Here is a 13,626-nt window from a genome sequence, read left to right on the forward strand (position 1 = left end):
TTTTTTGTATTTTTAGCAGAGACAGGGTTTCACCGTGTTGGCCAGGATGGTCTCAATCTCCTGACCTCGTGATCAGCCCACTTTGGCCTCCCAAAGTGCTGGGATTACAGGCGTGAGCCACCGCGCCCGACCAACAACTCTTAAAAAGCAACCACATATAGCTGTCTCTCAGTATCCATGGAGGATTAGTTCCAGGACTTCCTTCGGATACCAAAATCCAGAGATGCTCAAATTCCTGATATAAAATTGTGTAGTATTTGCATATAACCTATGCACTTCCTCCCATATACTTTCAATCATCTCTAGATTACTTATAATACCTAATATTATGTAAGTGATTGTCATATTATTCAGGGAATATAACGGCAAGGAAAAAAGTGTGTCCATATTTGGTACAGATGCATTTTGTTTTTCAAATATTTTCAATCCACAACTGGTTGAATCCATAGATGCAGAAACCACAGATACAATACGGTAACCAAAACAGCATTGTAATGGTACAAAAACAGACACATAGACCAATGGAACAGGACAGAGAACTCAGAAATAAAGCCACATACCTACAACCACCTGATGTTTGACAAAGTTGATAACAAAAATTGATAAGTGAGACCTAATTAAACTACAGAGCTTCTGTAAAACAAAAGAAACAACAGAGTAAACAGACAACCTACAGAATGGGAAAAAATAGTCACAAACTTGGCATTCAATGAAGGTCTAATATTCAGAATCTATAAGGAAAGTAAACAATTCAATAAACAAAAAAACCACCTCATTAAAAAATGGGCAAAGGGCTGGGCACAGTGGTTCACATCTGTAATCCTAGCACTTTGGAAGGCTGAGGTGGGACTAAAGAAACAGGCAGGTGCATTGAAAATCTATAGAGAATAGTGTCTCGTTCCTCAACCTCAGAGCTAGGCAACTGACCTTCTCCTATACAAAACAGAAGGCCTGCTGCTCTCTGAAGAGGCTAAACAAGAAAGGCTGTGGGCTCAAAGGAAACTGGTGTAGGTGAGGAAGGAGATGAGGACTCTTACTGAAAATAGAGGGGCTGAGTGAAACCTGCATAAGGAATGGTGAGCCTCATGTCTGATTCTCTCTGTAGGCTCCCAAAACACTGGCAGCTGGGCTTATTGCCCACCCTCCTCCCCTAGACAAGGGAGTGAAAGATTGTTCTTTAAATAACTAGATCCAAGACAAAGAAATCTAGAGGTTAGATAAGCTCTTGATCTCCTCTTGACCACCCTTAAATATGAAAAGATATCTGAGGATCTTCAATCATATTTTTTTTTTTGAGACGGAGTCTCGCTCTGTTGCCCAGGCTGGAGTGCAGTGGCGCTCACTGCAAGTTCACTGCAAGCTCCGCCTCCCGGGTTCACGCCGTTCTCCTGTCTCAGCCTCCCCGAGTAGCTGGGACTACAGGCGCCCACCACCACGCCCAGCTAATTTTTTGTATTTTCAGTAGAGACAGGGTTTCACCGAGTTAGCCAGGCTGGTCTCGATCTCCTGACCTCGTGATCCACCCACCTCAGCCTCCCAAAGTGCTGGGATTACAGGCGTGAGCCACCGCGCCTGAGCTTCTTCAATCATTTTTAAAAAGCCAACAAAATGGGCCAGGTGCAGTGGCTCACGCCTGTAATCCCAGCACTTTGGGAGGCCGAGGCAGGTGGATCACCTGAGGTCGGGAGTTCAAGACCAGCCTGGCCAACATGGAGAAACCCCGTCTCTACTAAAAATACAAAATTAGCCGGGTATGGTGACACATGCCTGTGATCCCAGCTACTCAAGAGGCTGAGGCAGGAGAATCACTTGAACCTGGGAGGCGGAGGTTGCGGGGAGCCAAAATCGCACCATTGCACTCCAGCCTGGGCAATAAGAGCAAAACTCCATCTCAAAAAAAAAAAAAAAAAAAAAGCCAACGAAGTGAAAGAGTTCAAACAAATAGAAAAAAAAAGAACTCACAGGAAATGGGAGGAACCATCAAAAAAACTGTAGTTAACATCCTTAAAGAGAAAAAGTTATTGCATCCCGTGAAAAAGAAAAATACATTTTAAAAAAACAAAATAAGCAGCATTCAGAGAACAAAAAAAATTATTGGTAATGAAAAAATATCAGGGGAAATTTTTTTAAATCAATATAATGGTTCAGAAGATAAAGCCTAAGAAATCTCCCTGAAAATAGAAAATGAGACAGAGACTGAAAATAGAAGAGAAAAACAAGAAAAGTTGAAGAAGAGAAAAGATGCAGCAAAGAACATTTGTATTGAAGAAACAATACAGAAACTTCCTCAGAACTGAAGGATATCAGATTAAAAGGAGGTCACCATGAGTGCCATGGGCAATAAACAAAAAAGCTGGACACCAAGTTACATTATATGTACTAAATGAAATTTCAGAACTCCAGGGACAAAGCAAAACCCTAAAACCTTCCAAAATCAGGAATACTAGAAGCTGGAAGACAATAAAGGAAATGGCATTAAAATTCCAGGTAAATATTAGAAGAAACTGCTAAAAGAAAAGAAGTCAAAGATGCTGCCTCTCAAAGTTAGGAATACAAGGGTAGGAAATGGCAGAGAAGGGGTCTGTTGTGCTATACAATCTCTCTAGCATTATTTGACTTTTAAAACTAAGTACATGTATCACTACTTTGATGAAAAATTGAAATATAATTTAAAAAGCAGTCAATTTCCAAATTACCTTATTAAAGAATAACTCACCTGAATGACAACTGAAAAGGCCTTTGATTTTATTTTCGCTAATGATTCTGCCCTTTCACATCTCTGGATATAAAATAAGAAGGAAAAAAAGTTAAAACACACAAACATTAGGGGAAAAAACTGAATACCCAAGTATTTATTATCAGAAATAAGATTTTAGACAGAAGGTAGGGTAAAAGAAACTAACATATATTGGGTACACACACGTAAACATACATCATATTCTCTCACAGATGTAGCAGGTGCCATAATACTATCCCCGTAGTTACAGATCATTTTCATTCAGGATTCAAGGAGGACAATATGAGTGAAAGCCTGGGTGATCAGGCAGAGCCTTGAACTGCTATTCCCTCCTCATCAGCCTATACTCAAAGATGGCTCCTTGTCTCATCCACTAAGATGGATGAAAACTCTGGAGGCAGGAAGCAGTATACAGTGTAACGGCTTGGGCTCCACACTGGTTGAAAGGCTGACAAGTGAGAAAAGATATATTACAAAAGCCTGATCCTGATCCTCTATTAACTGAGGGCACCTTCCACGGTCGAGCTTTCCTTTCCCTGTGGAAAACTATTACCATCCTCTCTCCCAACCTACACCTGATGTGGCCTCCACAAGGCTTCCAGTAAAGAACAAACTACCTTTTCACAAAACCATGATTCAGAATTTTCTCTTATATTTCTTATAATACTGACCATGGGTCACAATGCTTAGTATACAGAATCACAGCCACACATAAATATGAATTGCAAAGTTTTCTGACCTCTGTTTCTTGTGAATTTCCTTCCATTTTTTCTTTTCCATCATTAATTTTTGATTTTAAGGATGGATTCTAAAAGAGCAAAAAAGATACATACACACACACAAATTTACAATTCAATTAACTGCAAATCAATTTTAGAACAGTGAGAAATCATTACTTTTAATAAATGAAAAACTAAAAGATCATTCACATTATATACCACCTAACATTAAGATCACAGGTTTCAAAATGTTCTACAATTCATCAATAAAATGCTTAAATCCTCCTAATTAATGTGGTAGTCTCTATGTGGTAGTAAGAAAACAGGCTTATTCTCCTTTCCTTCAGGTTTTCAGAGCTCGTGGTAATGCTCTCTGAAGAGAGTTTATCTATTGAAAGAGAATACTGGCTATGCATGGTGGCTAATCCTGTAATCCTAATACTCTGGGAGGCTGAGGTGGAGGGATCGCTTAAGGCCGGGAGTTCCAAACCAGCCTGGGCAACATAGCAAGACACCATCTCTACAGAAAAATTTAAAATTAAGCTGGTTCTATCCCTGGCAACATAGCAAGACGCTGTCTCTACAAACAAATAAAAAATATTAGCTGGGCATGGTGGCATATGTCTGCAAACCCAGCTACTCAGAAGGCTGAGGTGGTTGGATCACTTAAGCCTGGGAGGTCGAGGCTGTAGTGAGCTGTAGTCGTGCCACGGCATTCCAGCCAGGGTGAAAGAGCAAGAAGACCCTGTCTATATACGTACATATAAAGAACACTAACAGTTTTTTTACATTAAATGCCTACGTCATTTGCGTAACCTATTTATAGGACTTAAAGTATCCAAACATTCTAAAACTTGCTATCTCTCATTAAAATAAATGCAGAGGAATAAAGTTATTTTCTTCTTCCCAAGACTATCATCTTCTTATCAGTTTCCTTGTTTATCTTTTCTAAAATTAAGCTGTGAGCCAGCTTCCTTTATATAACAGAAAGTGAAAAGGTAGCAAGAAATCTTTCTGAAAGACGATATATAGATAGCAGTATCTGTGTGGCATTTGTGAAAACACTAGCACATTATCAAGACACACAGTAAGTAATCAGAAATTGCTTACTTTTTAAAAATTGTTTTCCTAGATTTACTAAAATAAGATGGAGTAATAGTTTCAGAAGTAAATTTCAGGCCGGGCGCGGTGGCTCAAGCCTGTAATCCCAGCACTTTGGGAGGCCGAGACGGGCGGATCACGAGGTCAGGAGATCGAGACCATCCTGGCTAACACGGTGAAACCCCGTCTCTACTAAAAATATACAAAAAAAAAAACTAGCCGGGCGAGGTGGCGGGCGCCTGTAGTCCCAGCTACTCGGGAGGCTGAGGCAGGAGAATGGCGTAAACCCGGGAGGCGGAGTTTGCAGTGAGCTGAGATCTGGCCACTGCACTCCAGCCTGGGTGACAGAGCGAGACTCCTTCTCAAAAAAAAACAAACAAACAAACAAACAAAGAAGTAAATTTCACAAGGCTAGCCTTTAGGTTTCCAGGGTAAAAAAGTTCCTCTAGGCCGGGCGCGGTGGCTCAAGCCTGTAATCCTAGCACTTTGGGAGGCTGAGACGGGCGGATCACGATGTCAGGAGATCAAGACCATCCTGAATAACACGGTGAAACCCCGTTTCTACTAAAAACTACAAAAAACTAGCTGGGCGAGGTGACGGGCGCCTGTAGTCCCAGCTACTCGGGAGGCTGAGGCAGGAGAATGGCGTGAGCACGGGAGGCGGAACTTGCAGTGAGCTGAGATCCGGCCACTGCACTCCAGCCTGGGTGACAGAGCGAGACTCCGTCTCAAAAAAAAAAAAAAAAAAAAAAAAAAAAAAGTTCCTTTAGCTGAAAAGGCTAATGTGAAACCATCAATACTTTTGGTTAAATAAACTAAGTTGAAGATCTGTGATGATGAGACCTGCAAAAAGATAAACCACACCAGGTAGACAATATGTAAACAGAGAAACACTTGCCCTATCACAGTAGGAAAAGCCACCACTCAGGTCCCACTGTCTGCTGTCATGCAGCAAAGTGGAATCAGTGTTACCAGTCTAGAATTTTAGGTGAGGTCCACAAGTACTTAAAAGTTGGTAATTAACTCAAAAATTTTAAACAACGTTAGAATCAACACTATGCCAAACAAAACACATCTGTGTGCAGGATTTAGCCCAAAGACTGAGTGTGCAACCCCTAGAAAAATGCCAAATTATAAAGACTGTAATAAATCTGTGGTATAACAAGACTATTTGCTCTTCTACCAAAAAAAGGAAAATACATATATACTCCATCTGTAAGGTTAAATAACATCACATACCTAATAAGTGGCAAAAGTGGAACTAGAAAAGCCAAGCCCTCTAAATCTTAGCTCCACAGGATTACAGCCTCTAACACTAGGCTGCCTCTCAACATTATCATCCATGGATAATCATTCGTGTATAATACAATGGTGAGGCACCAAACAAGTGATTGCATACCTTTCTGTCTTTGTGCCACTGCTGATGCTCCAAAACTATGTTCTTAATATTGTCAAAAAAATCATCCTTTATCAAACTGAGGGCTTTATCTGGCTTGGACTTATCAACCGAAATTACACGTTTCATGTTCTGATAATGATCATGAACGTTCAGCATTTCCTAAAAGCAAAAAGATGAGTCCTTTATTTCACTTTTTGAGGAGAAACTAAAAGGCAAAACCAACACAAAATAGTCACCTTCCAAAGTGACTTCCAGTTGATAGGGAATAACATGCTACAGTATATTGAAAATAACATAATCATGTAAACAAAATAGTGCAACTTCATTAACATAGAGGTATGGATTCCAGAGGTATGGACTTACTAACTTACCTCAACAAACATTAACTAAGATACACTTATAGGAAGACATTGGGGAAAGACGAATCAGTTAACATACAATTCCATTCTAGAATATCACAATTATTTGTAGCATGATGTATCATTAAATATTGCTACTGACAACTAAGATATTTTTATATCATATTGTCACATCAAGCGTATTTATGGCCAGGTGCGGTGGCTCACGCCTGTAGTACCAGAACTTTGGGAGGCCGAGGCAGGCTGATCACGAGGTCAGGAGATCGAGACCATCAGGGTTAACACGGTGAAACCCCATCTTTACTAAAAATACAAAAAATTGGCCGGGCGTGGTGGTGGGCGCCTGTAGTCTCAGTGACTCGGGATGCTGAGGCAGGAGAATGGCGTGAACCCAGGAGGCGGAGCTTGCAGTGAGCGGAGATCGCACCACCGCACTCCAGCCTGGGTGACAGAGAAAGACTCCGTCTCAAAAAAAAAGAAAAGAATATTTACATAGTCCTTTATGTTCTGCTGGAAATTCCTATGTAACGACTCTCATCCAACCTGCCACAGAAATCCCAAAACCTATGTGCCTGTTCCCATAAGTTTCACCATTACTTCAGCGATAAGATTCAGGATTAAAAGAAATAGAGGGTAGGCCGGGTGCGGTGGCTCACGCCTATAATACCAGCACTTTGGGAGGCCAAGGCAGGAGGATCACAAGGTCAGGAGTTCAAGACCAGACTGGCCAACATGGTGAAATCCCACCTCTACTAAAAACACAAAAATTAGCCAGGTGTGGGGGTGGGTGCCTGTAATCCCAGCTACCTGGGAGGCTGAGGCAGGAGAACTGCTTGAACCCGGGAGGTAGAAGTTGCAGTGAGCCAAGATCACACTGCCACTGCACTCCAGTGGGGACAACAGAACAAGACTCCATCTCAAAAAAAAAAAAAGAAAGAAATAGAGGGTGATGTATGACACCATTTGTGGCATTATTTATTAGATCTTCTTCCTCCAAAAATCTCCAGCCAAATGGGCAGATCTGTGGGGTAAGGAAAAAGACAGCATACTACAGGTGGACTTAAGAAAACCTGGCATAGGCACTTGGCTCTAAGATCAGGAGAGAACTACTGACACTTCCATCACAGATGGACATTACAACATCTGAGTCATCCCTAACTCAGACTACTCAATTCATTTCCAGATTTTGGTAGAATCAACACATGTTCAAGAAATAAGACACTAGGCCAGGCACAGTGGCTCATGCCTGTAATCCCAGCACTTTAGGAGGCTGAGGAGGGTGGATCACCTGAGGTCAGGAGTTCGAGACCAGCCAGACCAACAAGGAGAAACCCCATCTCTACTAAAAATACAAAGTTAGCCGGGTGTGGTGGCACATGCCTGTAATCCCAGCTACTCAGGAGGCTGAGGCAGGAGAATCGCTTGAACCCGGGAGGCAGAGGTTGCGGTGAGCCAAGATCGTGCCATTGCACTCCCGCCTGGGCAACAAAAGTGAAACTCCGTCTCTCAAAAAAAACAGAAATGAGAAACTGTGAGAAACTGATCAATAGTAGTGAGTGCTCACATACATGGGATCTGCAGTGGGAGAACAGTGTCCAGACATGGAGAGCCCCTAACTCTTTACAGTTTACACTGGCTGTGCTCTCATGATTTTTACTTCATGTGATATAGAAAGACCACCAGTCAGACCTAGTTTTTGAGTCTGAGCTCTGTCATTTGCTCAATGTATGACAATGGGGAAGTCCCTCAACCGAAGAATCACATTCACGTTTCACATTTGTACAAAATGAACAAACCCACCATTGTTAATTATTAAACAAGCTTATTATACAGGTGAAGGTTTCTGTATAATGTAAAGCACTATACAAAATTAAAGAAGCCAGGCACGGTAGTGTGTACCCGTAGTCCCAGCTACTCAGAAGGCTGAGGCATGAGGACGGCCTGAACCCAGGAATTCAAGGCCAACTCAGGCAACATAGCAAGACCCCCACTCTTTAAAAAAACAAAAAAGAAGAAGAAAATTAAATAAGAAGTAAAAGACAGTGTGCATGGACTATGGAGCCTTTCAGACTTGGACATTCAAACCCAGTGTCTGTACCTTATTGTGCCTCACCTGATACAAACTACTTAACTTCTCTAAACCTCAGTTTCCTTATTTTTAAAACTGGGGGCCGGGCACAGAGGCTCATGCCTGTAATCCCAGCACTTTGGGAGGCTGAGGTAGGTAGATCACCTGAGGTCAGGAGTTCAAGACCAGCCTGGCCAACATGGCGAAACCCCACTTCTACTAGAAATACAAAAAATTAGCTGGGCATGGTGGTGCGTGCCTGTAGTCCAAGCTACTCGGGAGGCTGAGGCAGGAGAATCGTTTCAACCTGGAAGGTGGGGAGGTGGAGGTTGCAGTGAGTCGAGATCATGCCACTGCACTCCAGCCTGGGCAATAAGAGGGAAACTCTGCTTTAAAAAAAAAAAAAAAAAAGGCCAGGTGCAGTGGCTCATGCCTGTAATCCCAGCACTTCGGGAGGCCGAGGCAGCCAGATCACCAGGCCAGGAGATCAAGACCATCCTGGCTAACACAGTGAAACCCCGTCTCTACTAAAAAAAAAAATACAAAAAATTAGCCAGGCATGGTGGTAGGCGCCTGTAGTCCCAGCTACTCAGGAGGCTAAGGCAGGAGAATGGCTTGAACCGGGAGGCAGAGCTTGCAGTGAGTCGAGATCGCATTCCAGCCTGGGCGACAGAGCGAGACTCCATCTCAAAAAAAAAAAAAAAGGGAAAATACCACCTCCTCTGCAGGGTTACCATGACAGTTAGTGAGATAACACACATAGAACATCTAGCATAGTTCCAGGCATGTGGTGAGTACTCAGTACACAATGTCCATTATTATAACTGTATAAAGGAAAAAACAGAAATGAAATAATTTGCTCAAGGTCCTACTTACATAGCAGAGGGCTAGAAGTCAAATGTTTTGATTCAGTATCCTGTTCTCTTTTCATTTTATTATGCCTCCTTAACCACAAAACTAGAACAAGTGGCAGAATCATGACCAGAATTTGGATCTTCTGAAATGAAGACTTAACAGCAGTTGCAGGCAGTAAAAGGAAAATTTAAGAGTATTAAATTTAAGCATTATCAGTGAGAATGGATCACAGGCTATGCTAGGACAAAAGATATAGAGCCAGCAGAAGTATCAAGGGACAAGGCTCTCAAAGCAATTATGTCACAAGCCAGAGATCCGACAGAGCCAGGATAACTTCACAGACTATTCCATTCCTAAAAGCCTCCAGGTATAGGCATTTCATAGCCTGACCCTTCTGACACTCTTCTCTATTCACTCTAGAAGGGTAGACCTTTGTGCATCACCCCCAACTTAAAAGAGCTTAGAATGAAAAAGCACGTTGAAAAAGATATGTTGAAAAAATATTTACGTTCTACCACCAAATTGGTCAATAGTCAGAAAAATTATAACCAGCCAAGCATGGTGGCTCATGCCTATAATCCCAGCACTGTGGGGAGGCCAAGGTAGGAAGAGCACCCAAGCTCAGGAGTTCAAGACCAGCCTGGGCAACATAGCAAGACCTTGTCTCTACAAGAAAATTTTTTAAGATTAGCTAGCATGGGCCAGGTGCGGTGATTCACGCCTATAGTACCAGCACTTTGGGAGACCAAGGTGGGTGGATCACGAGGTGAGGAGTTCAAGACCAGCCTGGCCAAGATAATGAAACCCTGCCTCTACTAAAAATACAAAGATTAGCCCGGCATGGTGGCACGTGCCTGCAATCCCAGGTATTTGGGAGGCTGACACAGGAGAATCGCTTGAACCTGGGTGGCAGTTGCAGTGAGCCAAGATCATACCACTGCACTCTAGCCTGGGCCATACAGCAAGAGTCTGTCTCAAAAAAATAAATTAATTAATTAAATAAAATTAGCCAGCATGATGGTAAGTGCCTGTAGTCCCAGCTACTCAGGAGGCTGAGGTGGGAGGATCACTTAAGCCCAGGAGATTGAGGGTGCAGTGAGCTACAATCGCACCACTGCACTCCAGCTGGGGTGATGAAGCAAGATCCTGTCTCAAAAATTTAAAAAAAGAAATTATAACTAACTGGGTTCAAATCATCTTTTTTCATTAGAATATTGATAAGAATGTCTTGCTGTTTGAAAATGTCCTGTGCCTCTCTCTTCATGATTCACATCAGCATTTCTCAGCTTTCTGGTATCCTAAAATTTTTCTTCCATTCTCCACAATTGCTATTCCAAACATTTTCAACTCTCAGTTCCCTGACCCCAATGATGCTCTCTTACAGTTCAGGCAGTCAGGTCTGTTCACCTTCTATTTCTCCTCTACACAAAGATTTATAAAAATCCATTCTCACCTCCTTTCCTCAAATTTCAAAGGAAGAAGTATGCCTTCTGTTCAAGGCTACTCTCTCCACTGGATTCTCAATCACAGACACACCCACCTCCTCCATAGCAGGAACCCTGCTGCTACCTCGCCTGTATACAACCATTCATTCCCTCTAACTAGCTCCTTACCTCAACTCTAAACATAAACATTATGTCTCTCCAATCTCTAAAACTTTACAACTCCCCTCTGCCAAAAAGACAAAATACAAATTCCTTCTATTATACAAAGTACTTTTATCTTATTTAGTTTTGTACATAAACTCTCTCCCACCTCTTTCTTGCTAAGCTGCTAAAGAGAAAAAAAAAAAATCCTAGTTTTTGTTACACTTCACTCATTTGCTTGTTGAATGACAAATTTTCAACCCCAGTCCCACCTCAGGCCAGTCCTCTGCTATCCAACAAACAGGCACTGCAGCCATACAGAACTGAGTTTGAAGCTTAGCTCCATTACTTCCTAACCTAGTCTCTGTAACTCAGTTTCCTCAACTTTAAATCACGGATAAAACCCCCTGCTTTAAAAAATTTTTTTAAACACTTATTTTGCAGAAATGTTGAAGTGAAACAATCTACACAAAATATCTTCCCAGAGTTCCTGCATTATACTATGTCTTCAGATACTGAGGAATATTCAGTTCTTTGTAATACAGTAATTCTTAACCTTTTGGGGGGACATGAACACTTTTGAGAATCTGAGGATAGTTACAGTACCTCACCCTAAAAATGTATCCTTATGGGCTGGGCAGGGTGGCTCATGTCTGTTATCGCAGTACTTTGGGAGGCCAAGGTGGGCAGATCGCCTGAGCTCAGGAGTTCGAGACCACCCTGGGCAACATGGTGAAACCCCATCTCTACTAAAATACAAAAAATTAGCCAAGTGTGGTGGCGTGTACCTGTAGTCCCAGCTACTCGGGAGGCTGAGGCATGAGAATCGCTTGAGCCCTGGAGGCAGAGGTTGCAGGTTGCAATGAGACAAAATTGCGCCACTGCACTCCAACTTGGGCTACACAGTGAGACTCTATCTCAGAAAGAAAGAAAAAAAAAAGATTCATATGTATGACATCAATTTTTCATACAATGTGGTGGGGGAGAGGGCACATGGACAATCCCCAGGCCAGAGATTAAGAATCCTTGCTCAAAAATAAAGTCACTTTACAGAACAGACCCAGAGTGCTCTCAAAAATTAATTTGCTACCTGAATTACAAACAACCTGACAGGCTCATGCTATTGCAACTGGAGGCAACCGGGCACAGTGGCTCACACTTGTAAATTCAGCACTTTAGGAGGCCAATGCGGGCAGATCGCTTGAGGCCAGGAGTTCAAGACCAGCCTGGTCAACACAGTGAAATCTCACTTCTACTAAAAATAGAAAAAATTAGTTGGGCATGGTGGTGCACGCCTGTAACCCCAGCTACTCGGGGGGCTGAGACACGAGAATCACTTGAAACTGGGAGGCAGAGGTTGCTGTGCGCCAAGATTGTGTTACTACATTCCAGCCTGGGCAACAGAGGAAGACCCTAAGTAAGGGGAAAAAAAAAAAAAGAACATGGGGGCATCTAAACAAACATTTGAGTAAATCGAAGATCCGGTCCCTCTCTTTCAATTGTAATACAAGAAAAGACTGAGTAGGGCTGGGGAAAAGGGGAATTAACACTTATTAAGGGTATACTGTGTGTAATATACCACACTCGGCACTATTTTGGCATCACTTCATTTCAATTCTCACAACAACCGAATGAAATAAAATATTATAATCCTAATATTAATGAGGGAGACATTTAGGCTTAAAGAAAATTTAAAAGCATGACCAAAGTGTCCCCTTAGCCCCTCGTCTCCTGTCTATATGTTCTTTTGAAATACCATTGATTTAGAAGCCTGTAACCCTGTACTGAGAGTTTGTTTTAACCTCAAAGCAATGCTTTTCTACTCATTCTTAAAAAGATTTGTAACACTACTTATCCATGCATAAGATTTTTCTCAATATTGTACACTCAAACAAAATACCAAAATATATTATCAAAATAGATTCACTGTTTTCAATGGTGGGTTTTAAAATAAATGTTAAAACTCAGGAAGTAGGCCAGGTGCTCATGCCTGTAATCCCAGCACTTTGGGAGACCAAGGTGGGCAGATCACTAGGTCAGGAGATCGAGACCATCCTGGCTAACACAGCGAAACCCTGATTCTACCAAAAATACAAAAAATTAGCCAGGCGTGGTGGTGCACAACTGTATTCCCAGCTACTCAGAAGGCTGAAGCAGGAGAATTGCTTGAACCTGGGAGGTGGAGGTTATAGTGAGCTGAGACTGCACCACTGTGCTCCAGCCTGGGTGACAGAGTGAGACTCCACTTAAAAAAAAAAAAAAAAAAAAAAACTCAGGAAATAAATGCAAATTGTTCTTTTGTTTTTTAAAACGGAGTCTTGCTCTGCTGCCCAGACGGGAGTACAGCAGTGCCATCTCAGCTCACTGCAACCTCCACCTCCTGAGTTCAAGCAATTATCCTGCCTCAGCCTCCCCAGCGGCTGGGACTACAGGCATGTGCCACCACACCTGGCTAATTTTTGTATTTTTAGTAGAGACGGGATTTCACCATGTTGGCCAGGCTAGTCTCAAACTCCTGACCTCATGATCCACCCACCTCAGCCTCCCAAAGTACTGAGATTACAGGTGTGAGCCACCATGCTGGCCATGCATATCGTTTTTTAAAAAAGTAAGTAAAGTCACTTTAAACTCTTGTTTTATGACCTAACTAACGGTAGTTTTAGTAACGGAATCCACATATCCTCAGTCCAAGTCCAGTCTTCTATATCTTTTTTTCTCATGCTATTTCAAGATTTGTAAGTCTTGATATATTTAGGCTATTTTATTTCTGATACTCTAGAGAAAAAAAATCAGTGTCCAGTA

General features: G+C 42.1%; 1 protein-coding gene across 1 annotated transcript in view; it reads right to left on the reverse strand.

The window, feature by feature from the left end:
- The window catches only part of SNAPC1 (small nuclear RNA activating complex polypeptide 1), a 33,020-nt gene that overhangs the window by 12,993 nt on the left and 6,401 nt on the right, over nt 1-13,626 (reverse strand). The window contains exons 5-7 of the mRNA XM_010354651.2: nt 5,957-6,115; nt 3,477-3,545; nt 2,717-2,779 (exon numbers count right to left, since the gene is read on the reverse strand). Coding sequence (XP_010352953.1) covers nt 2,717-2,779; nt 3,477-3,545; nt 5,957-6,115 — 291 coding nt within the window. The remainder of the gene's footprint in view (nt 1-2,716; nt 2,780-3,476; nt 3,546-5,956; nt 6,116-13,626) is intronic.

Source organism: Rhinopithecus roxellana, chromosome 5 (genome assembly GCF_007565055.1).
Source record: "Rhinopithecus roxellana isolate Shanxi Qingling chromosome 5, ASM756505v1, whole genome shotgun sequence".
NCBI lineage: Eukaryota > Metazoa > Chordata > Mammalia > Primates > Cercopithecidae > Rhinopithecus > Rhinopithecus roxellana.